A 26,440-nucleotide genomic window follows, 5' to 3' on the forward strand; every position below is an offset into this window, starting at 1 on the left:
ACTTTCACAGCACATTTTCTACCCAAATGAACACACCCAGCACAACAATCTTATGAGGTTAACTCACACTCTGCTTTATCCTATCAAACCTGAGCACTGTTTCTTCAGTTTTCTGAAAGATGTAGGGCAACTCCATACCTGAGTGAATTTTTTCAACAAGGAAATAGTGGCAAGACTGTCTTACCTCCCAGAGCTTCAACAGTTTGAAAATGTTTCATTACCCAACCCTTATATTTAAAGAGTTAGCCACGAGGAAGTTGGTGGTAAGCTAGCTCGAAGCTTGGTCACTCTGGGTAGGAAGTGACTGAGAAAATATTAACAGATTTTAAACTTTTTAAAAATCTGCTGGCCACTTTGGCTAAACACACCCAAGACCACCTACTCGGCTATTCCCTCCCAGCTATCATAATGAAAAAAAGTACTCCACAGAGTGGACTGGAAGAAAGTATTTCTGATGAAATACCACCAAGGTAACTGTCTGGATTTTATAGCTCTGTAATATAGGTCAGAAACAAAAGAATAGCTTTTGCCATATTACAAACATTAAACGGGCCAGTCCACAGACCAGCTAGCATCCTTCCCAGGTTATACTACAGATTCACACTATAGCACTTTCTGAGATGCAGGAATCATGCTAGTGATAGTCCTGCTTGTAGGAGCATGGGGAATACAGTGCTCACACAGAGCTCAAGCCATCCCAAAAATGATCTCCTATAACTTATACCGAAGGTAATGCAATGCTGATGCCAGAAAAGAAAGTCTCTTTGTAGAGCAAGAGGGTGTGAAACCTATACTCTAAAACCAAAGTTGGCTGAAAGTGATCGGGTTTCTTTTTCACTCCTGAGTATCAATTTCAAAACAACTACACAAATTTACACTTGTTACACTTCAGGAATGTGAAATTGGAACTTACACAAATGAACATAAGCATTAACAAGAATTGAATGTCAGAAGACTTCTATCAGTGTAACGACAAATAATTTCAAAGTTTTTTAATGTGTTGGATAATTTATAAGAGCAGAGTAACTAATACTGAAAATTTTCAAAACTACTTGGACTAATTTTTGTGACAATCTAAAAGAAGGCCTAAGCTAGAATCTCATATTCCAATTGAGTCAGCTACAAAGTTTCATACTCACATCCCATATAACCTCAAAAACTTAAATAAGATGGCTTATAACAGAAATACTGAAAATAAATCATCCTTGAACGCTTTTAGATTTTCCCCAGTGTACCACAAATCACATCTAGAAACCCAAACAAAACAATCACTGAAACATTTGAGACCCACCACTGAAATCCAGAGCTGCAAGACAAGAAAATGGGAATGAAGCGGATGGCCTGACCTCTCTTTGCTTGGACAGCACTGGTCTTTTGGAGCTCCTATGCCACGTAAGTTAATACTGCGAGTTCATAAAAGTCAGCAGTAACACTGAAATAATAATAATAACATAAATAAAAATAGGCTCTGGTTAGAGAGAGAGGATCCATTTACCACCACCCTGCTGAGGTACATTTGACCACCGAAGGCAGGAAAGCCATTAGCATCTTGAATTAATGGCTCTGGTGGTTTTCAAACAAGACCTTTCCATGATGGACACAGTGTGGACTCAGCAAAGTTTCTCCTTCAAGACAAATACAGCTTCTATTTCAAAGTGCACTGATTAGCTTAATACCATTAGGGAACCATCAGGATCTGTGTTGTTGTTACAGCTTTAAACCAAAAATTGAGGGTAGTTAACTTGAGCGACAGTCAAGATTTAGGAATGAAGGAGCGGATCCAAGGTACAGACAAGCTTCAGATGTGCACAGCCTGCAGGAGTCTGGAACCTTCCGGAGCTCTCGGTCTGAGCTTCTAATCCTCACCATGCTCACTGCTCTCACCTGCCTGGAACTGAGGAATAAAAACTCGTCTCCCATCACAACTCCTCTGAAAAGTACTGAACGCCACGCAGTTTTAGAAAAATCACAGTCGTTTATTGGTGGCCGTGAACATCGGTTACAATTAAAAATCAAACTAAACAAATTTACAAATGAATCAATTCTTAACCACTATTAACTGCCTACACCATTACCTGGCAGATACTTTAAAAAGTCCACAACATTTTCTCTGTAAATTAATTGTAAAAATGTAACAGTTCAGACAATCTCCACTAATACTTGAAAGTACAACTATAAGTTAAATAAGGTTCAAAAGAGCTCATAGCATATACAACAAAACAGTCTATAAAACAAAGATAATTTTTAAATTGCTCAATTTACTTTGTAGCATCTTCATATAAAAAGTTTTTAAAAGAGTCCATGTTTTCCGGATCATGTATGAAAGTTCATGTCCTAGTGTCTTTTCTGTCCAAATAATCTTTCTTGTCAAAAATCTAAACTTTCACTCCTGGCTAGATTTTTCTTCCCTGGCAATCCTTTTGGTGACGCCACTGAAATACTTCTCACGGAAGGAATTGTGACCTTGATACGCCAGGAAATGGTCACTGGGCAGATGGGAATACTGGTCCCGGTCCTGGTGGGTTGGAAAATACAAAACAGAAGATGTGTGAGGTATTTCTCTGGCTAGCTTGCAACTCAAGCCATCGTTTACATGAAGCAAAATCTTACTCTGATGTACATTTGCCTTTTTTTATTATTTGAATTGGAAATAAACAATCATTTTACTCCCATATCATGCTTAGGTATTCAAAGGCTTTTCACTTACTTCACCCAACTGAGACTCACACCATCCTCTTCCTGGAAGACAAACATTTTTATGACCAAGGAGAGCAAAGAGACTTCTTCCGTGGGACACAGTCAAAACTACAGGTTTCTTCTGACTCCTAGTTTGGCACACACCTTGATCCTCTGTGGCAATGGCTAAGAATGAGGAAAGCAAGAAGCTTCTACTCAGAGAAAGGAGAGCACCAGAGACCACTGAAGCTGTATGATGTCTCAGAGCCGCAACAACTCTGCAGAGTTGAATTCGTATCTGACTGATGAAACAAAGGATTCCCAACAGAGTAGGGGAAGATCGGGCTGAACAAGGAATCTGCACACTTAGGCTTCAAAGACAGCTAGGGCTGGCGCTCACAGGACACTCAGGGACACTGGAAATGCCAGTCTGTGCTGAGGGGGAAAGACAGGGGACTGGCAGGGAACTCGGGGCCATCTGCTTCCATGCGACTTAACAAAAGCAGTCCAAACCGTGGAGAAATCTAATTAGAAATAAAACATCACTGCTCGGGTCCTTCACATTCAATCACACACGGATAGACGTGACTTGGAGGACAGGTGTGGTGACTCAATCAGAAGACAGGATCCCTAAATTTTAAATCCTGATTTGGGGATCAAAATGAAAGCTAAAAATATATCTAAATATAACCGTTCTCAAAACATTTTTGTTTCTGCTTATTCCTCTGAGAAATGAGTCCCTTCACCCTTCCTCTCATATCTAACATTAACAAAAACCCAACTTTAGCCAAAACAATGTTGACTCATTCCTTTCTGCAGAAACTGTTTTTGCAACACATATTTTTTAAATCACATAAAAAAATTATTAAACATTCCCAGATTCCCTGATTCATCAAACACAAAGAGGTGGCTCTTAAGTTTGACGGCACTAAGTATGTTGCAGTTCCAGGCCCCACAAGCCCATGGCTGCATGCTCTAGGTGACACCGTAATTCCCAATCGGTGAATACAATGCTGCCGACCTCTCGGTGCACAACTGACAAATTCCAAAGGAAAAGTACTCAGTGAGTTTTCATTATGGGCCAAAAACTACACTACATGCTCTCTGCACACTAATACAGCTTACACGCTCTACGTGATGTGTACACTTCACTACACTTTCGTTGATGAAGAATTATTTATGCCACAGGTCCCAGATAACAGCAGGGATGTGGCAGGGCAGAGTCTGCACGAGGTTCTCGTGGACCCACAGACTGCGGCCAGAGCAGGTTCCCTCCAGGAGCCAAGTTACTCCCAAGTCAGGAAGCAGCAGCAGCTTTGGGAAGAACAGGTGATGAATTCCGGCTCTGGCAGCTGAGCTGCCTACCAGGAAGGAAGTGCTAAAGCCCAAGTAGGATTTAGTGGTTTCTGTTAACTAAGGGGACGGGCTTGATCCCAGGAGGAGACACAAGGAGCCCCAGGGATGCCAACTGTCTCACCCCAGCAGGACGGCTGACGTCTCGGGCGGACCCAGTCTGTTCCACATCTCAGGACGCACAGAGAAGCAGCAACAGGAAGCAACGCCCTAGAGTTTTATCTCACCCTGGTCCCTTTCATTTTTGGCACAAGTCTGAAGAAAAGGCAGGGACACACCATCAAAGACTCCACCAGGTACTCTACACGCTGTTCTGATGTCAGACAGAATCTCTGCAGAACCTGTCCACCTCCCCAGCTGTGGCAGATCAATCCTGAAAGAAATGCTTCCCTTGGTTATGTCTTAACAGCTATGTCCGGAGGCCATCCCTCTACAACTAACCCTGTCTTCACACCCCGGTGTCGTCAAAATCAAGAGCCTGGGTCCAGGGCTTCTTCCCCCTCCGTACTCATCTGGTTGGGTCTCAGACCGTAGCCCTGCAACTAAGATCTCAAATCCCTTTCTCCCACTCATAGCCCACCTCTTCTCTCCTCTCTTGTCCCTGAATGGCCAGGGTCGCTGCCTTCTGTTCTTCTCCAGGCTAGTCCACACTGTGACCAAACTCAATTTATCGAAGTACAAATTTAATATACCACCCCTTGGCTGACGGCCACACAAGCTTCTCCCGATGGTCAGGCTTTTCTCTAACATTTGGGAGTCAGGTCCAAGTCCATGCCAGTTTGCTGAAGGCCCTCTCCCTTGTTTTCCTACACAAGAGGAACCAGAACCAAAGAACCAAGTTCCTCTCGCCTTTGCATTTCTGTCCTCCAGCCTCTGCTTGGCTCCTGTGGGCCATTTAAGATCACTTCTTGCTCCCAATGCACTGCGCATAACTCCCTGGAACACGCTAGAGCGGAGGAGGGAGGAGGCTAAGGCAGGCGTGAGCATGTGGTTCTGGGGGCTGACCCTAGAGGAGCTGTCAGCTGCCTGTGCTACGCACAGAGAGTAAAGCACAAAGGCTGAAGAAAACAGGCTTTGCTCATGGACCGGAGAGAGAACTTACTAACTAGTTATTTTTGACCTGAAAGAGATAAGCAGGGCAAACTGCTGATAAAGAACGGGGAAAATAAAGATCAGCATCAGAGACAGGGCTGAACAGCACATGCCCCCAAAAACCCAAGGTCATGATGAAAACCTCAGCTAATGGTTATTAAGAAAGCATCTACGACCCACAACAGTCAGATCTGAAGTTTAGACCTCAAGACCCTCCCACATTACAGCAAAAGAAAGACGATGCCTCTCAACAGGGAGTACCGCCCACCGAAACACAGTGGCCGAAGAGGAGGGTCATGAACCGCAGAAGCCTGACCTCTGGGGAAACCCACGTCCGCATCCCTCAGCTGGTGGAGAAGGGGTGTGAGGAGGCTGAGTGGGTCCTGGGCTGGAAGATCCCTGTCTCCAACACCCACTGTCCCCCCGCTGTGAAACCCCGGAAAACCCACAAGCTCCAAATCCCGAGTATGGGGCCTGGTGGGAGCACTCATCCTCCGCAGCCTCAGTCCTGCCGCCGCCAAGCCGGACACCAGGGAACCTGGCTTATTTCCAGCGAGGTGCCAAAGTCATGATCCCTAAAATGTCCCCATGAACATTTCATCTAACATGCATCATACGTACACACCACCATACATGGAAATACCACACGTCTACAAACACACATTCAAAATACGCCCAGCCCGTAGGAAATATGCTATTGTATACACAGCATTCAGGATTCAGGCTGCCTCAGTGCTGAAGAAAATGGCAAGCTCAATTTTTGCTTTCTTTTTTTTCTGCCTCTTTCATCCTATCTTTAGATTACTTTGCCACGGCTCACACTTGACATAATGATATTCAACGCTACATATTTTTCATCACCTCTTCATGACTCCTCTCTATTCACATTCCCTGCCCTTCTCCACCAGGAATATCTGCAGTTGCTGTTGTTTTTAAACTCAGTATCTCAAAGCCCAAGTGTTTACTTAGGAGGAGAAGCATCTACCCCAAGCAATATGATCTCTGACCTTCCTCACGCACGCATGCTTGTCCCAGAGTTTGATTTTTTGTTCCCCTAACATTTCCAAACCTGACTGCTACTGATCATGGGATCTGCAGCATATTACAGAACCCTAACTCTGCCAATTTTTAATAAACAAAAAAATACTCGATGCAAAATATAAACACACAAAGAATCAGTAAATACCAAAAGCGAAAACTATGGCGATGAAAAACTAGACTGACTACCTTTCAAAAATTTCTTGACAACTGGTAGTAATTAAGGAGATAGGAGAAAATACTAAGATGATCAATGACACGATTGTTTATCAACATTTTCAACCAGAAATTCTGTAGGAAAATTTGTACTAGCCATGAAGGGTGGGATAAGGGACAAAGACAGCTTTCACACCTCTCACTTACCCTGTTAGACAAAGAGCAACTGAATTTTACAAGAAATATAGGAATTCTGATTCAAGAAAGGAGTTAATATATATTTGCTGTCAAGTGTGTGTTTTGCATAAGTCAATTACCTCACTCTCTGCATCTTTTCGTAGTAGATTTCTGTCTCAGTTCTGCAGACAGGGAAACAGAATGAAGAAGGTTAACTAACTTTCCCCAAAGCCAGCTAGTAAGTGGCATTCCCAGACCCGCAGCCTAAGTCACTCTTCAAAAGTCTGTGCTTTTTTCATTACATTTCTCCAAACACACATACACACACTCAGAAAAATTACACCAAAGCAATGGCTAAAGAGTTAATTTCCCACAAGGTGGGTTACCAGTCATTCAAAAGGGGACATTCCTCCCTGAACAGCAGTGCTGTGGAAGCACATATTTCAGACCTAAACTTTTAGACAGAAGCCCTTTAACCACTGTCCCACCCAGCTAATTTCCTGTGCTATCAGTACTGCTAATTCTAGTTGAAAACCACTCTAGGAATTCTAACACTGGCCAAAGAAACCAAGGAAGCCTTCTGGTTCACTTTTGTGCGGACACCGCCCTCTGCTGGCTGAAGCAGGTAACTCCTTCCAGATAGAAGTTCCGGATGTGCATTCAGACAAGGAGGGGTCAGGGCCCTGTTTCCCCAGCTGTCCACAAGTCCTGACTGGTGGAAAGATGGAGTCTCACAGCCCCTCCATGATCAGGTGGCCCTTTGTCCCCCAGAGAGCAGGAGCATTTATTCAACCATGGCATTTTTTAAAGAATGATGTAGAAATAGACAAATGCATATTCACCTTAGTGATTCTAAAGTTTATCACCCATCTGTGTCCAACCTTAACTGCAAGTCACTTTCTAGAACAAGAAAGATAAAGCACATAAACCATCCTGTGCTCAAGTTATTATTTTTACAACTAAAAATAAAGCGCATCCAAAAATGTAGCATTAAAAAGAATTTAAAAGGCATAAAAGGCAAGAACTTCAGCCACTTCTAATGAATTTTAATCTGAAGAGGACTACATACTCAAGATAAGAAACATAACCATATGCACTACAGTAACATCGGAACCTGACACTGATTGGAACCAATGACACTGGATTATGCTGTGAGAATGTGTATTTCTAGACACATTTCTCAAGCTCAGAAGCATAAACTGCTCAGACTGTAAAGAAAAATGACTGTTCACTAAGAACTCTTCTCAGGTAAAAACTTTCTTCCTAATTCTTGTCTCCTCTCAGAAATGTGCCATTCTTATGCACCACCAACTCCTCTCTAAATAAACAACAGGGAGGGGCTCAGTTTCCTTCCTATGTTCATTCAGCTGCTCTTCGGTTGCTTCTCATGAGAGATAAGGCCTAGGTGCTGCAGGATTCAAAGAGGTGTGGTCCCACTGAGTTCTGAAGAGTAATGTCAGGGTAATACTAAAATTCAGAGTATTTCAAATGAAAACCTTTGGTTATCCATAACTACCTGTTCCACTCTTCTTTGAAGTAGATGATTTAAATACTGTTGAGTAAGATTGTTTTTATTCTAGAAGAGCCCAAAATAATAACTAAGAAGTTTCTATTCCTTCCACAAACATTTATATAGGGATGAGCAAAAGAGTCAAGATCTGTGAGTTCACAGAGCTGTATACTGGGGGAAGACAGATATTAAATGATGTACATCCAGACATACACTTACAAACTGTGACTAAACATTGGGAGAAAAAGGGTACCCTAACATAAAGAGACCCTGACTTGGAGGGAGTTATGGTTTAGATCTTAAATGTCCCCAAGGTCTGATGTGGTCAAAGATGGGGCTTTCAGAAGGTGACTGGATCATGAAGACTCCAGCTAATTTGATGACATTGCTGGTTGTTGACAGGAACAGAGGTGGATCCTGGGGGTGTGACCCTGAGGACTCCATCAGGTCCATAGTTCTCCTCTCTAGCTCTTTCCCTCTCCTCTGCTTCCTACTGCCATGAGGGGAGCAGCTTTGCTGTACCTTGCCCATCTGACATGATGCTCTCCCTCACCTCAGGCCTACAACAACGGAACCAGCATCCCATGGACTGAAAGCACAAAACCATGAGCCAAAATCAACCTTCTCTCCTTAAAGTTGATTTATGTCCAGTATTTTGTCATAGCAGTGGAAATCTGACTAAAAGGGGGGTAAGGGGAAAGATAAGAAAGACTTCCCTAATGAAGTGACAGTTATCGAAGACCTGAGGATGAACTAAACTTACAGAGAGATGCAGACAACATTCCGGGGAGATGAAACACGATACCAAAATTCTGAGACAGGAAAGAGGTGAGTCCACTCTGGGAAAGGAAAGCAGGCCCATGTGGCTAGGCTTTGGTGACTGAAAGGCAAGGTGACACCAAGTGAAACTGGAGACAGGCCAGGAACAGCCCGGGGTGGCCTGGTACTGATAGGAAAGTTGCAGAACTTTACTCTGATTTCTACAGAAAGTGATCATCAGACATAAGCAAGAGTTTCATCACCTCTTTTTTTTTCAGAAGCCAGAGGGGAAAAAATCTGCACCTATACTTTATTTTTTTAGTACTGAGGATCAAACTCTGGACCCGCGCTTGCGAGGCAGGCGGCGGAACCACTGAGCTAAATCCCCGACTTCATCATCTCTTTTCGTTCTGAAAGACATACTGGTCACTGTGCAGGAAATGAGACAGAGGGGACTCTGCAGAAGCAGGAAAGCCAGTCTGGAGACTCGGAGTAGCTGAGGAAAGTGACCCTGCCCCAAGTCAGAATAAAAGGGAAGAAGGGAATAAAAATATATGCGAGAAAACTGTCATCCACTCAGCTGCCCCAAGCCAGATCTCTGAAGAGTCATCCTTAACTCCTATTGCATCCACCCCAATCATCTAAGTCACCAAGTCCCACCAGGCAGACCTCCCCACAGCACCTTCAATTCCTTCATGTCCTCTACAACCTAAAATTCGACCTTTCATGCCCACAGCTTCATCATACCTGTGTGCCTGGAGCCCCCTTACGCATGTCCCAAGTATCTGTGCACAGCTCAAATCCACCTACACATGGAAGCTTGTTTCAAACGATGGCTTCCCCACCAAGTTACCACCTTCTTGCCTTAAGCACTGTATCCTCTGAGATCACCACAGAACTCAGCGGCCATGTTGGAAGGCTTTGGGTGACCATTTCTCCGACGTATGAGCTCTCTCAGGATAAGGAAGGACTGAGCCTGGACATGTGCCCACACATCCCATGGGTGCAGGAAGAGGGACCGAAGCCACAGCTCTGCCCTCGAGGAACATGTAACCAAGTCAATGCAAAAATTGTTACGTGACAGCTTTCTTTCCCGTGTGGGGCAACACCTTTTCCAAAATTTCACCTGTCTTCAAATTCTTACAATATTTTCCCATTGGCTCGCAGCAAAGTCTGAGTCATCAGGTATGAATTTCCTCGACTTCCTCCCCAGCCACACCCACCCTGGGCCGTAAACTGGCTCCTCCCACTCTGAAGTCTCATCTCCCACACTGCTCCCTACCCGCATTCTGACTGGCACCAAACTCCCACCTGAAGTCCAGTGGTGTCGCTGTAGCCCTCAGAGTTGACTTTACAGAGTCCCCCACACTTCACTGAAACCACCTAGGGATGATGATCAATTGATAAAGTATTGCCGTATAGAAACAGAGGATCTCTTCTCTCTAGGGAGGAAGCAGCTGGGTTCTACAGTCGTGATCGGGTTTAAGTTGTCCTTTCACTTACTGGCAGTTCCTGATAATGAGATAATGACTTCTTCTACCTCACCAGTGTTAACCTTATGGCATTTATGGTCTCAAAGTGACAGCAGTTTATACAAAACAGTGGTTTCACTGCAAACACTTGAGTACAAAGGGCTTATGAAACTCATATTCCGTGATAAGTGGAAAGCAGCGCTCCTGTCACGGGACCAAAAGCCACCAGACTAGTGATGCTCATCTCCTTTGTTGGCAAAGGCTTCAGGAGGCATAAGACAGACTTAAGCTGTGATACATGTTCTGCAATAAAGTGCAAGGAAGGAGGCGAAGAGAGGGAGGAGAAAAACAGCGGGTTGGTTTTCTTTCTTGTAATCACCAGGGAGGGACATGAAAAGTGAATGACAGCTGCGTACAACGGGCCTCAGTTCAGTGTTCGGGTAATTACCCACGTCTGGCTTTTGGTTAAAACCCTGCTCTCCTTATCAAAGCTTCCTACATTCTCCATCTGGCACAGGACAGTAGCTATAGAAACCACTTCTGCGGAAGTTATACAGCTATAAACAGCACTGGGGCATTTCCAGAACAAGGACAAGCAGGTCAAAAGTCTGGCATCCAATGTTATTCGGACATCCCTGGGCTTACTCCTAATGAGAACAAGGTAAGCCTGGAAATCTTTGCCCCTAAGTTAGGTATTCACATTTATTCTAGGCTTTTAAAACATTTTATTACAAGATATTAAGTTACCTAGGGTCTATGGAAATCATTTAATATATATATTAAAATCCTCCTATCTAGCATCCTTAAATGAGGGACAATAAACAACTGAACTCTGACATCTCACACTCAGCACACAATTTCTAGTTATAAAAAGTGCACTGTGGATATTCATGTTTAGCACAATGACAGAAGTATTAGCATTTCCCACTGCAATCTACTAAAATCTATAACTTTATGAAATTCAAATTTTAATCCCAAATATTAAGAAATGGAATCAGCACACCAGATTAAAAAATGAGTGGCATTTTTTTTCTTTGGTGGTACTGGGGACTGAGCCCAGGCCCTTGAGCATTCCAGGCAAGTGCTCTACCACTAGGCTACGTCCACAGCCCCAATTTTTTAAAAACTTTTTTATAAACTTGGGTTTTTTTCATTCAGTTTATCGGTACATTTTAGGTGTACAATAGGATGACATTCATCATTGGGATCTTGTACCATTACATGAGTATCTTGGTTCTTATTTTTTCCCCCTTCCCCTGCCCTCCCTTCACCCCCTCCACCTCTCCCTATTTACAAAGACTTTGTTGCCATTTTTTCCTTTTCTCATATTTTTTCCTTTCCCTTCTTTCCTTTCCCCTACCATAAACTTGGTTTTATAAAACCAAGAACAATCTTGCTAACAAACCTTCTGCAGTGACAAAAGGTAAATAATAGACAAAAATATATATAGGAATTCACATGCATATTCTTTCACTTTAATTTGGAAACAATTCCTCTTCTAGGTCACGTTTTAAAATTTCCACAATTCATTCAAAGAAAAATGAATGAAAATGCATCTCCATTTAAATAAACATCAGAAACAGGCAAAATTATTTTGCTTAGAAATGAATTCAACAGTGGTGGTATCACCAAGGAAAGCAGGAAATTAACCAGAGAAGCCACCTGCAGGGGGAGCCGCTTGTGGGCAGAAATGGCCACAAGAGGGCATGTGTCCTGGTGGCACCAGAAGTAATATGGGCTATCACTTGACCCCTTTTCATTAAACTGTACATTTACGCTTTGGGAAAAAACACATGCTGAAATCTCAGAGGGGTACAGGGTGGAAAGATGACACATGGTGAAAAAATCTAAAAAGGTAATTCTAAGGTAAATAACAATATGGGGAAAAAGAGAAAAACCACGAAGTGGAAAATCTGTCACACCTACAAGAATTATAAAAGCTCCAAAGGATTATATTCACTGCACACTGAAATTTCCCGAAACTAGTCATACTTCAGAATCCCTGAATCCTATTTTTATTTTGCAATTTACCTATTCCCAAGATTCTATTACACTGTATTTAAAAAACTGTCTTACTGTCATTTCCTGAAAACATGAACAATAGGCCTGGAGTCACTGCTCTTTCTGCCTTCAGGGTCCTGCTTGCTCCTCAAAAAAAAACAGCCCCATCCGAACAGCCTCAAATGTGGGGTCCAGGGCTCCTGACTGCCTGCCTTCCAGGACTGGTGGGGCCAGACTTGTGCTTTGGCTTGCTTACCAAAAATTAAGCTATTCCAATTAGCATTAAGGCAAAGTCCAGTCTGGCTGGCAAAATCATTTAGTTGCAGAGGGAGAAAAGAAAAACTTGATGACCCCTCAAGTTTTAAACTCAAGAAAAAGGACCATTAATGGCAAGAGCAAATTCATCTGGAACCAAGTAGTTTACAGGGACCTGGAAACAGATTTGAAGCATCATACTATACACCAGCATCCTCCCTGCTTCCAGGAGAATTTGCAAATACCTCAGGCCAAACCAAATTCACAGATAATGCACATTTGTTTCCTTCTGACTTCCTATGCAAATCAGTTCTTAAAACATCTCTCTGTTGCTCTCACACAACCCATACTGACAGATGTGAATACATGACTGTATTAAGACCTCAGTGGACCTGTATTTAATTACCGTGTTTTTACTTCGTGTCATCCTGTCTTATCTTTCCCACCAATACATGTGGTATCATCTACATACTAGTATTACATAATTTAAATATGTCTACCCAACCTTTCTCATAGCTCTAGTCCAAGGAGAAATATGCACACTCCTGGAAAGACAGGGGCAAAAATCAAAAGCTTCTCAAAAGCACAAGTCAATCACAAGGAACTACCTTCAAATCCAAACAGCTGCTGAACAAAACCATGACAACATTCGCCCTGAGTTAGGGTAATGCATAATAAAAACAGGCAAAGCATTATGTCAAGAAAGCACCCTCATTTATGACTAGCAACACTAACTGTCATCCTAACACGTAACCTAATTCTCATAAAGACTAATTTGTTCCACTCAGGTCATCCATAAGCCATTTTCTCAGTGTTATTCTCCCTTTTTCACTTAAAAAAGCACTGTTATGATGTTATTGGCTCTTTTCCCCTTTGCAGCTTCAAAATTTTGTAATCTGTAGGCAAAAACCTTAATTTTGGACACACTCCATTCTCATTACCACATCTATCAGCTTCATATTACCAGATCCTCTAATTCAATCCAAAATAAAAAATTACAGAAACATTCATCACCCACCATGACCTTCCAATATCTTAATTTAAATCATCCCATGGGCTGGGGATTTAGCTCAGTGGTTTCGCCACCTGCTGCGGCAAGCTCAAGAACCCGAGTTCAATCCCTGGTACCAAAAAAACCAAAAAAAACCAAATAAATCATCCCAACTGTACTTGGTGGCTATAAAAAAAAAATGACCATTGAATTACACAATATTAAAATTCTAGTCTAAATTAATATCCATATAACCTATGTAATTAAATTTCCCTATATTGTAGTACTTCAAAAGTAACTAGGAGGGGCCGGGGATTTAGTTCGATCCCCAGTATTAAAAAGAAAAAAAAAAAAAAGAAAGTAACTAGGAGGATAAGGCAGCTGCCAGATAAACAAACCAAAAAATAAATAAGACGCATAATGGCCCACTTAATGCACTCATAATTGAAAATCATTTTTTATAAATATTTGTTTATTGTAAACTATAAAAGTTGCATGAATTTTCTAAAAAGATCTCAAGAAATTCTTAAAAGGGGCTACTCTGGCTGCTCTTTATCCAAATAAGACTCTGGTAGAAGCGGCTGAGAGAATATCATTTTTCACCAAGTTCCACTGAAGAAATAACTATTCTGTTCACATTCCCATCTGCTCCAGACTACTCTAGAGACCAGTGTTTTCATCTGATGGACTTTATGAGAAGGCTGTTTTACAGGAGTGATCATGGTGACCACAGGCACACGTGGCAGCACCAGCTGCATGCTGTACAGAGGGAAAATGAGCTTTGGTGAAACACACCATTCTCCCCTATGACCCCAGAAGCTTAAGAAATAGGATAAGAAAGATCATGCTACTCAAGAATATTTACCATTCAGTTACTTATTTTGCAGTGCTTGGACTGAAGCTAGGTCTTGTGCACTGCAGGCAAACACTCAACCACTGAGTTACATCCTGGCTCCCACTACCCTTTAATCTTGGTATATTCTAAAGGTAGAGATGTTTTGGCAGAGAGGCAACATGTAGGAAAAAAGTCATCAAATTTCAGGTACAGCTGGGCTCAATGGTGCACACCTGTCATCCCAGCACTTAAGGAGGCTAAGGCAGGAAGATCCCGAGTTCTAGTTTCCCCTGGGCAACTGAGCAAGACTCGGTCTCAAAAATAAACAAAAATATTCCACCGCCTGCCTCGCAAGCGCAAGGACCCGAGTTCGATCCCTGGTACCAAAAAATAAAAAATAAAAATGGCTGGGGATGTAGTTCAGTGATAGAGCACCCATGGTCTATGGGTTCAATCCCCAATATCACACACACACATGCACACATAAACACACACACACACACACAAATATATATATATATATATATTTTTTTTTTTTCCAGGTACAAAGAGGCATTTTGGGCTCAATTCTGCCATTTACTATTTAAGAAAGTGGGACAAGCCTAGCTACGTCCTCATCTCTAAAATAAGGAAGATAATAAGATCAAATGGGTAGGAAAGTCTTGTCAATAGTATTAATAAAGTGCTACTTTTCGTTCACTTAGCATCCAGAATACGTCAGTGGGAAATAATGACCAAAAACTGGCTCTTCTTACCAGGCATCTTCATAATTCCAACATGGTTATCAAGAATCTTCTTGAAATTATTGGCTAAAACCTACAGCCAATAATGTAAAGATGCAAAATTTTATAAAATATCCATATATTTAGACAATTTTTTATCATTTCTATTTACATTCTAAATGAAGGGGAAGGGTGAACAGCTCTAAGAACCTATCAAGGGGCCAAAATTTACACTGAAGTTAAACCTAACAAGTGACAAATTAAAAATGAAGAAACACAGTATATAAAACTCCAAACATCTAAAATTAACAGCAGCCCGCCATTGCGAAAATCAACAATGCCGAACACGTCTGAGAGTGATCTGTTAGGTACATGTGGGAACGGCTGGACAATCCTGTCAGCACTTGCTTTGTAAAGCGTGGGATCTTGCTGCAATTACACACGCTCCTCTACAAGGAGGCAGAAATGAAGAGGCAGCAAGTTAAGTACTGAATTAATAACCAAGCATGACTCGCTTATTAGGACTAATAGTAAACCCCATACTGGTTAAAGTTGATATTATAAAGTGAAGGCCATTTCAAAAACATTACTTGAACATTAGGTTTTTCCTTGTTTTTGTTTTTGTTGTTGTTTTTTAAATCAATTTCAAGAGGACAACAGTAGGATGCTAAGAGAAAAACCGACAAAACCAGCCCTGGCTTTAGAAGATTAAAAATATCAAAGGGAATGTCCTCATTTATCATTTTAACATACAAAAAAAAATCCCCAAAGTTCATTTTTCAATTCTTTTTCTTTTTTTGGTACTGGGGATCAAACTCAGGTCCTTGCACTTGTGAGGCAGGCAGCGGAACCACTGAGCTAAATCCCTGGCTCCCAACGTTCATTTTTTCCTTGAGGTTGAAATTGATTTGCTTGTAGAAATACTATAAATCTGGAAACGAGGGCTGGGGTTGTAGCTCGGGGGCAGAAGGCTGGCCTGGCACATGGAAGGCCCTGGCCTGGAACCCAAGCACCAGCAGAAAAACTGCAGAATAAACACTGGACTGTCTTAAGTAAAATATTCTCAGGAGAAAGCAAATACAACATGAGCCCAGGGATTGTCAAGTTGTAAAGAAATGTCTGATTTATTATGCAGCTTCATCGATTAAAGACTCTTCTCCCCTCCTGCCTCATTCCTTGCAGTGCTATCTGTGTAGATCACACAATAAGGAACGCTTATGCCACTACTGTACTTTCTAATAGTACCAAGAGTTAGAATCACAAAATCTACAGGTAATATTTCTGCTTCTTACATGTACTATTCATATACCCAGCATACGAATTGTTACTAATTTAAATAATTACAAAAAGACCACCAGCCCAAGGATATGTCATTTGAACATAAACTTCTAATATTTTTCTTTTGATTGTTTGTTTTTTTGTTTGTTTGTTTGTTTTTTGGTACTGGGGATCAAACTCAGGTCCTTGCGCTTGCGCAGCAGGCGGCAAAACCACTGAGCTAAATCTCCGGCCCTAATATTTTTCTTTTTAAAACTACTCCCACTCACTGTCATTTCCACCACCTATACCTACACATCTGTCTATACTGACACATCTAATGGACAACAATCAACTACGTTTATGCAGGTACAGCTTAGTTTTGCGAAAAGCCTTGCTATTAGAGCCTGATTACTGAGACTGAAAACTCTGAATATTACTCGGTAATGACAATGATTCAGTAAGAAATTTTGCATATGGAAGTGACATAATGAATGCAGGATTTCAGAACAATTCACTGAACAGATAGGAATGAGGTGTAAAGGGGGGAGACCATTTGGCAGTCTGTGAGCATAAACTATATGTAGGGTATTATGGGTGAAACAGACAGCAGATGGGAATAAAAAAGACAGAAGAGAGACATAAGTAACGTCCAAAAGGCTCGGTCCAGACGTCCGTTCCCACTGCTGTGAAAGAGCCAGGACATGGAGGAGGGGGGTCAGCACGGCCTGGCGGAATCTGGGCTCCGCTGGCCCACAGAGGCAGGCGAAGACAGGGCTCCCACGTATGGGGAGCTGGGGCTCTGCTGCTCGGGCCGGGAATGTGCAGAGAGCTCTGTGGACTCAGTGGAGCCCCATTAGGAGGGATGATTCATAGCAGAGAGAGAAGAAAGGAAGCTGTGCCCTAACCGAGAGGAAATGTACTCTCTCCCTCAGGCCAATTGCACAGCTTACCTCAAATGTTTTCACCTTTTCCATTGTGATCAGGCGCCGTGATGTGTGGTTGGAAAGCTTCTGCTCACAGTTGCTAATGAGTCTCAGGCAAGGGTGCCGGGGGACCATCTCCTCCGTGTACCTGAGGGAGGAGCAGCTGGCGTCAGGGACACTCAGGCACGGCCACCCGGCCTCCAGCAGCAGGGGCTCAGCCAGCCGGGGCAGGGGCGGGCCCCATGTGCCATCTTTGTGTTTAAAAAGAGAACTGTTCTACTATTACCACATCCAAAAATATGGTTTAAAAACTGAAGAGAGAGAGGAAAACAGACACAGACAAACGCACAGGAAGAGGAAGAGGGAGAGAGAGGACACAAGTGTGTTTTATGAAGACTGCCAAACATTTAAACCACAAAAATGCAACAAAAAGGTTCCAGCCCAAAGGATCCCACAAGAGCAGATGAGCAGACAGACCTGCACTCTACAACAAGCCCTGACGTCCAGGAGGGATGGATTCACCTGAAGGTCTCCATCAATTCCTCTAGTATAAAGTCCTCTGTAGCATACACTTTCTCCTATATACTTTTTTTTTTTTTGGTACCAGGGATCGAACTCGGGTCCTTCCACTTGCGAGGGAGGCAACAAAACCACTGAGCTAAATTCCCGGCCCTACACTTTCTCCTATAAAATGAAGTGCCGCTGAGAATTTTTAATGCTATCCTGGGACCACTATTACATCTGTAAATACACGATAAATAAACTAGGACTAAAGTAGGTGCCACGGATTACATGGGTCAGGCCACATAAGCAGGAAATGAAACAGAAACTGTGGCATCCCGAGTGGAGACGGGTGCTGCACAGCACTGACACCGCGTGAATGGAGGGGACAACAGCCAGAAACCACGAGCATCAAGCGCTGTCCTGAGCCTGCTGGCCAGCAAATGCCGGTGTCCACCCTGAGAGAAGAAACAGATGACAGATGTGCGGAAACAGGCATGAAGCCGAATAGGGAACAGAGGGCAGGGCTCGCAAGGTATGGGTATCTATTTTGCAACTGACAGTTTTTATTTTTCCTTTGCAATCTTTCTGCCTTTCTGAACAGTTTCTGCACATGGCTAATATGTGGGTGATCTTAAAGCTCTGACCCCAAATGGCAAAGGTTCTGACCAAGAACTGCAATTACAGCTGACTTCACATCAGTACCGATCAGTGGAAGGAGTCTCCCGAACTCATTCTCCACTTTCTTCCTCAGCTTTCCAAGTAACAACCATTTCAGTTCCACCTCATCAAACAATTCTTTAGTGTTCACTAGTCTTATATACAGAAATGCTGTGCTTCTTATAAAATTAGTTGAAATCAAATCTGGAATTTTCATACTAAGCATCAATGATAGGATGGAATACATTCTACAACACAGGTGAAGCTAAAATAAAAACTGGACACAGAGAGAAGACAGAGCTCTGACCTCCAGCATGCAAAGAGCAAGAGTGCTGTGCCTGAAACAGTGTTCGTCAAACTCGATAATGCACCCCTTCTTAAAGAAGAAAACATCCTTTTATTCCCTAGAGGGACTGGCTTAAGTATTGTTATTAACGTGTAACTTAAATATCTACAAATAAAAATAAGGTATAAATTCCCTTATATAACTATAAAACCCAGAACAGATGTATGGATCAAATCGAATGAATAAAACCAATATGATTTTAAATAATATTTAGGTCATAAATGATGGCAAACTATTAAACTACACAGCATTTGGCTTAACAGCATACGAACATAGTTACCTGCTTTGTATTTTCTTTTTGACTGGATCTTTGATTTTAAGCATGAAGGGTCCTACTTTGGATCAACATCACACCAAGAAACGTCTTGCTTACTGCTGTGTTAACAGTCCCCTCAGAGGGTCTATACCGTGGGATACTAGTTCTAGGACCCTTCACCCCCAGACACCTAAATCTGAGGATGCACAAATGGACGCACAATCTCCTGCATTCTTTAAATCATCTCTAGATGATTTGTAACACCTAATGCAATGTGAATGCTATGGAAATATTTGCTCTACTGTATTGTTTAGTGGCAAGGACAGACAAATGTTAAATTTGGAAAATATGGATGAGGGTACAGATACAAGTTTCTGGATGGTATCTGAAATTTTTCTGTAAGTTTGAAATTATTTCAGAATAAAATTTTTATAATTATAGCTCAGCACCTTGAAGTAAAACAAAAAACAAGTGGCTTGCTTCGGTTACAGAGAGCAGAGGGAGCGAGAGATGAGGACAATGTGACAGCAATTAAACACTAGTTTTTCCAACAGCATATTGCAAAAGGAAGAGGAAAGCGAAGTGCAGCTAGAGAGCCCTACACAAATGACAGATGTGTCTTCCAAACAGGAGAAGCTTGAGAATATTTTAGTACACAACGTGTCTAAGGTAGCAAACATTTTTGCACAGAAATGAACAAATACATTCTGTGAAATAATTTTTTCTTTTATATTAATAAAATCCACCCATTGCTTCAAATACCAGAGATATGAGAGCTGGTATGCTGCTGAAATAGAAGAACACAGCACTGCCACTATGGAGAACAATTCGCTAGCTCTGGACAAGTCATTTTACTCCTTGGAATTAATGTTCCCCGTTTCTTAAATGAAGTGGTTAACTGATTATCACTGGCAAGAAAACACAAAGCCAGTGTTAAGCAACCGGGGCAGGACTGTGTCCTTAGGGCTGGTAGACAGCGGTGCAGCCAAAGCGAGGCCAGGAAGCTCCCAATGCCACATTTATGAAGCGAACAGCAAAAGCAGAGCAGCTTCCACAGCTCTGCTTGCCACTCAACAGTTACTGAGTAATAATATCCAAGTCAACAATGTTGTCCATAAACAGGGCTTCAAATGTCGGTGTAGCCCTTGCTTTGGCCTTGGCACTTCCAAGTGACATAATAGACAATGTATACGAAAGCTACGGGAGGTGGTACATACATGGGTCGCTCCACTGACTTGGGGAAAATCACTGTTGGTAGACTGACCAAACTATTCATGGACACGTACCACTAGGAACATGCAGGCACTGGGCCAAGGGAGAAGGTCAACAAAAGTCGGCAAACTTTCCCTGTAAAGGGCCAGAGAGTAGATACTTTAGATTTTTATGACCAAGTGGATTCCTGTCACATATCCTTTTGTGTTTTAATAACAATGCTTTAAAAATGTAAAAACCAGTCTTAGCTCATAGACCTTAAAAAAATAATGCTGAGAACCTTATGCAGCCCACATAAGTGGTGTGCCAACCCCTGCTATAAAACAAAAAGGTCACACAATACAATCCACAAGGAGAGGCCTATTTTTCACATATATGCAGGTAAGCAAAAGCAGTCTAAATACATTAAATGCAAATGTACCTTGATGAAATCAGAAATGAGGAAAAAATTGTATTGGATATGCAAGCACTGTAAGAAAAATGCAGTTAAAACTAATTACATACTCTGGTGTATACACAGGTAACCAGTAGACCAGTCTTCCGCCTAACATGAGGGTCTCTGCTGCGAAGTTTAACAGGTCAAAAAACATGTCGCTCAGGTGATAACTCAAGGACACTGGAACGTGGCTTTCTGGACTGCACAAAGAAAACAAAATTTCGAAAGCAGTGACAACTTTAATATTTTTTAAGTCAACTAAAAAGAAGCATCATGCTTCTCAAAGGAGCAAGTCACCACGTGTCAACATCCCTTACCATTTTTCTATCCCCTTTGGTATTTCCTTCTGCGAACCTGTCCTTCTTGTAGATTCTCTGATGCCATATGGAGCTAGACAGAAAACACAAGTGACACGGAGAGTCAGAAGTCACCGCGCCCCAGCGATGGGCTCACAGACATCAAGAGCGTCTGAGGGGAAGCTTAGAGGGGACACACCCTACGCGCCATTCCAACTCGGAACACGTGATGGAAGAAGCCGACGGACAGGAGACTGTTCTCAAGAAGGTCGATGTCCTAAAAAACACAGTAAGGCTGTGGAAGTATTACAAATTAAAGCCGGCTCAAAAGATATCATTACTAAACAGAATACCTAACTCTGGAGTAGATCCTGAGAGAAAAAGATAGGCCATAAACGATATTAATGGGTCAACTAGCAAAACTGGGTGGCAAACTGTAGAATAAAGCATTGTATTAATTTACTAAAGCTGAAAATTGACCCTTTTCTTAGGAAATACACACTAAGTATAGGACTACCATGTATCCAGCTTATTCTCAAGTTGATAAAAAATAAAATTATATATTTGATATAAACATCCATACATAGTGTGAGACCAAATAAATTGTTAATAAAATCTCACCCAATTTTCACAGTCATTCATACTGCCAGGGAAATGCCTGGATAATTTCCCTTTGTAGATTTGCAAACATCTAACATACTGAAGCACTAGAGAGCTGAGAGAGAAGGTTAAAAGGACCACTGATACAAGAGATGACCAATCTGCTCTCAGATACACTGCCTAGAAAGCCCAAGATCTCATGAGGTGAAAAATAAGTTCTCAGGTACACTGCGGAAGTCCAGTGGGTGCACAACCCCCCGAGGTTCACAGAACCCCAAATTTGTTACAAGTCTAGAAAAGAGACACTGATGAAAACAGGCACGACAGCATCACAAAGGCTTACACACACAGCAACGTGCAGTACCTGACACTCTTGGTATGCTAATAACCAAGTGTGGTGGACACAAACACAAGTACATGCCTTGAAAAAATAAGCTGAAGGGAAACTGGGTTGCAAGTTAATATAAAAGGATGTAAGAACAGATGACAGTTAATATATTTGTTTGGAAACAAAACGTTTGACTCTTAATTAGTTAAATTAGGAACCTGTCTCAAATCCATCACTTCCTTCGTCCTCCGTGAAGATGCGGAGTGGGAGGGGTACCAGTACAGGGTGGGGTTTTGTGTGTAGGGCCAATACATTTTGTAGTTTAAATGTAAAAGGTTTTAGAAAACTAATGCCACCCAAATGTTTGTAAAAAAATAAATAAATAAACCTACGATCGGTGATGATTGCATCAAAATACGTGCCCTTCCTCCAGGAAGGTTTAGACGCATCTGAGACCAGGACGTCGAGGTAATACTTTTCTAACCCATACTGACGAAGGTTCGCCCTGATGTTTTCATCTGGTCCCCTCCATTTCTGGTTTTTTCTAGTAGCCTTCCCTGAAGGAAAAGAAAAAGGAAAGAAGAAAGTATTAGATCAAATGGAGCTTTACTTCCTGCTGTTTAGCTAATATTGTTTTTGTTCATCTAAACCCACATTTGGTCACATAAACCTTTTCATTTAAAATCTTAACATATATAATTAAACAGTTATTTTATTACAACTCATATAGCAATTATTTTATTTCAAGATATGTTTTGAACAGTAAAATGTACTGATACCTACTCGATCTTTTCCTGTCCCCTTTCAAGTAAGACTGTCTTAAAACATCCACTCAATGGGCCAGGGATTTAGCTCAGTGGTTTCGCCACCTTCTGAGCAAGCGCAAGGACCAGGGTTCGATCCCCAGTACCAAAAAAACAAACAAAACAAAAAAACATCCACTCAACACCTTCTACACACGAAGCACTTACTAGTAACACTCAGAGTTGAACCGAACATGACTCTTTCCCTCAGCACACATCATCCTGGGGAGACCTGGCACTGGATCAGACACAAGGAGCAGACATGAAGAAAGCTAACTGGAAGCATCGCAGCTGTGAGCACACAGATGGCAGGCACGACGGGGCCTCCCTGATACACAGTCCAAGTGCTGGGAGGGGGCAGAAAAGTCCAGAAGATTCTAGCTCGGAAGACAAAATGGATGATAATGACTGAGATCAGTGACCATGATCAGAGAAACCAGGGGGAGAAACAAGCTCCTCAGGGAGAATGTCTGAGATATATAATCGTGATATGCCTTGAGGCACCTGCAGAGCACTGAGAGAGAGACTGGGCTGAGTGAGAGTCAACAGGAAGCTGAGCTGGAAGGGACACGTGTGTGGGAGCAGTAGATCAACAAGCAGAATCCGTAGGGCTCACTGACCTCTTTGTTAACCTAGGTGCTAGCTACTTAAGAGTTTGCTTTCTAGTAATTACTCATATATTTATACTCCGTGTCATGACCACTTTATAATAAAAACAAACAGAAGTCAAAAGAAACAACATGCCAGAGATAAGAGCAATCGGTCAAAGACAAATAACGCAAGAAGAAGACAATCCATAAGCAGAGATCAAAGAAAATCTCAGGGTCTTAAGGAGACCGAGATAGCAACCAAAAAAATAAAAGTGTCCCCCAGAGGGACCACGCTGCAGGAGTCCAAGGGAGCTGAAAGAGGTCGGCCCTGACAAGCACGCAGTTCTGTGTCCTCACTCGCACTTCCGGCAGAAGGGAGGCGTGGCAGCTGGAAGATCGTGGGTAGGAGAAAGAGAGGACGGGGGAAGGAGGAAAAGGAAAAGCAAGGAAAGCCTTTTTGGCAAAAAGTAGAGGAAAGCAAAACAGTAGCTCGAAAGCCCCTAAAGCAGTGGTGGCGAACCTATGGCACATGTGCTATAGCAGGCTGTATCACTGAAAGCTCTAAAAGGTTTGCCATCACTCCCTATAGGACTGATAGAAAAGGCTGTGCATGTTCCAAGTAGAAGCAGCCTGAGAACATCCTAGAAACGGTCTGAACAGAAGCACAGGGAGCAGAGGACATACCTAGCATATCCCGGGTGAATGCTGCAGAAACTACTCCATCAGAACTGCACCCGAGGGACCGGAGACTACACACAGCTTTAAACAGAACTTTAATAATTAAAAAGTCAAACAAATTAGAGGACAACTTCCTTAAAACAAACAGCACTTCTACTAAAAGGAAACTGGAACAATTCCTCTTGGCACTTTATCTGCCCTAACACAATGCAGACAAAGAATACCCTTTTCTGGTCAGCCCATTTATATAAACCATTTAAAAATATAACTCATTTTTCCTCCTAAAATATATCACTAAATTCCTTAGAATTGAGGTAGGAAAAAAAGATAGGTCATCAGTATAAAATATCAAACTACTTCAGCAAAAGAAAAGATATTCAATTCTCATCTGTACAATAACTTACACTAAATAAGGAAAAGAGTGGTTTAAGAATGATTCACATTACAATAGTGGATACCGTTCAATCCCCGGTACCAAAGGGAAAAAAAAAATAGTGGTACACCAACATAAAGACAAACAATTTCAAAATCATGAGTGAAACTTGGTATTTTTAATATTAATCAGCTATAAGGAAATACTTTATAGTTTTGTTCACTTCGACCCAATTATACATCACTAATGAAGCTTTAAACTTAAAATATTTTCCAATCTTGCCTCAAATGCAAAGCAGATTTTTGTCTCATGTTACTCAAAGGCACAATCTTTCAAGTTACCGTTGCCTTAAGCCTTTCAAAGTCTCTGATCGGTCATGAAAATTAAAATTTTTATTATATCTCAAAAACTAGTGTTAATTCATTATACACTCAATATACCATTACTGACAAATGGACGGTGACAATCTCAGCGACAAGCTGTAAGTCTTCTCCACATATCCTTGCTAATGACAAAACAGTCAGTCCCTCTCTGCTACTCCTTCTCCCCCAGCCGTCAGGCTCGCGGCCTTAGCTTGCCCACCACTGTGAAAGCCCCTCTCGGGAAGACCACAAATACCTCGGAGAGGACCTTTCCGAATCCCTCCCTGTGCTCCCCCAGACCACGGGGCTGCACTGGAGCACTTGGGAAAAATCAGATACTCGGTGAAGTCTTGTAAAAATAAATACAATGATACTGCAGTTTTGTATTTTAAACTTAAGAAAAACACACGAAGCTATGTGATTACTTTAAAGGCACATCTGGTTCCACAGCACAGACTCCAACCCTCGGCTCTACTCACCCAGGCCGTGAACCGTGTTGTAGTCGATGTCGGTCCCACACACGTAGGCGCCGAAGTGAGCAGAGGCGATCAGGAGGCCGCCTGAAAAACGACACAACTATGAGCTTGCAAACCAGCTGCGGGCGGAGCACCCTGGAGGGACACCACCCGGCCACACCGGCAAGCCTGAGCGGAATGGTGAGCCCGAAGCTGAACCCTGGAGCTGGCCGAGGAGCCGAGCATCAGAGGCGCCCTGCGACCTCACCTGCACAGCACTGCTGAGGGGATGCTTTTTCATTTTTATCAAAATAATGCATATTCAGACATTTTCATCTTGAGAACTTATACAAAAATACCTTGCTCCTTTCTTAAAATTAAAAATGAGCACAAAAAACGCTGCTTACACAGAGTTAAGGATACATAAATCCTGACAACTGGGCTTCATTCCCACTAAAGGGCACATAATTCATATGTGAGACATTAATTCTCACAAAAATTAAAGCATGACCATCAGCATGAAATCCAATAACAACCAATGCTGGCAGGACAGCAGGGAAAAAGTAATTCTACCCTGCTGGCGGGAATGTAAAGTAGTACAACCATTATGGAAATCAGTATGGAGATTCCTCAAAAACTACAAGTAGAAATCCCATTTGACCCAGCTATTCCTCTTCTAAACATCTTCCTGAAAGATTAAAGGCATCACATTACAGTGATACACACATACTTATGTTCATAGCAGCACACCACATAATAGCTAAATCTAGAAAGATGTTCATCAGACATGAATGCATAAACAAAATGTGGTGTTCATGCACAATGGAGCAGTGCTCTGCCATAAAGATAAACTTGAGTCATTTGTAGGAAAATCAAGGCACCTTGAAATCATAACATTAAGTGAAATAAATCAGACACTCAAGCTGAAATATCATATGGTTTCTCTTATATGAGAGACCCAAATTAAAAATAAAGAGCAAATTGAAAGATAGATAATAGGAAGTAGGGAGACAGATTCTTCTCAAATGGGAAGGCAATCAAGAGATAAAGCAGAAGTAAGGAGGGGAAAAGGAATTAAAGGTGTGCGCAGGAGTATAAACATCATGTACTACAAACATGGACCTACAAAAAATATGTTATTGTCGGGGCCGGGGATTTAGCTCAGTGGTTTCGCTGCCTTCTTCGCAAGCGCAAGGACCCAAGTTCGATCCCCAGTACCAAAAATAAATAAATAAATAAAAATATGCTATTATAAAGTATTGTTATTCTGGTAATCAATCAAGTAATTACCTTAGTTTAAACTATATATATATATATATATGAA

At 42.0% G+C, this 26,440-nt stretch overlaps 1 protein-coding gene across 14 annotated transcripts in view; it reads right to left on the reverse strand.

Annotated features, from left to right (window-relative positions):
• Nucleotides 1–1,955: 1,955 nt before the first annotated feature.
• LOC101719219 (tRNA (guanine(10)-N(2))-methyltransferase TRMT11) overlaps nt 1,956–26,440 on the reverse strand; it is a 64,856-nt gene continuing 40,371 nt past the window's right edge. For 8 of the 14 annotated variants that reach the window (XM_021259206.2, XM_021259210.2, XM_087190152.1 and 5 more), the window contains 6 exons: nt 25,141–25,221; nt 22,248–22,412; nt 20,949–21,021; nt 20,700–20,831; nt 17,248–17,368; nt 1,956–2,515 (listed from right to left, as the gene is read on the reverse strand). In XM_021259206.2, the coding sequence (XP_021114865.2) occupies nt 2,384–2,515; nt 17,248–17,368; nt 20,700–20,831; nt 20,949–21,021; nt 22,248–22,412; nt 25,141–25,221 (704 nt within the window). In that variant the 3' untranslated portion in view covers nt 1,956–2,383. Of the gene's footprint in view, nt 2,516–2,707; nt 2,863–6,653; nt 6,675–17,247; nt 17,369–20,269; nt 20,331–20,699; nt 20,832–20,948; nt 21,022–22,247; nt 22,413–25,140; nt 25,222–26,440 lie in introns of those variants that run through there. The other 6 variants (XM_087190151.1, XM_087190154.1, XR_015442556.1 and 3 more) reach the window with 5 other exon arrangements.

This window comes from Heterocephalus glaber, unplaced genomic scaffold (assembly GCF_053883595.1).
Source record: "Heterocephalus glaber isolate CG9 unplaced genomic scaffold, H.glaber_assembly_v1.0 deba00001550, whole genome shotgun sequence".
Taxonomy (NCBI): domain Eukaryota; kingdom Metazoa; phylum Chordata; class Mammalia; order Rodentia; family Bathyergidae; genus Heterocephalus; species Heterocephalus glaber.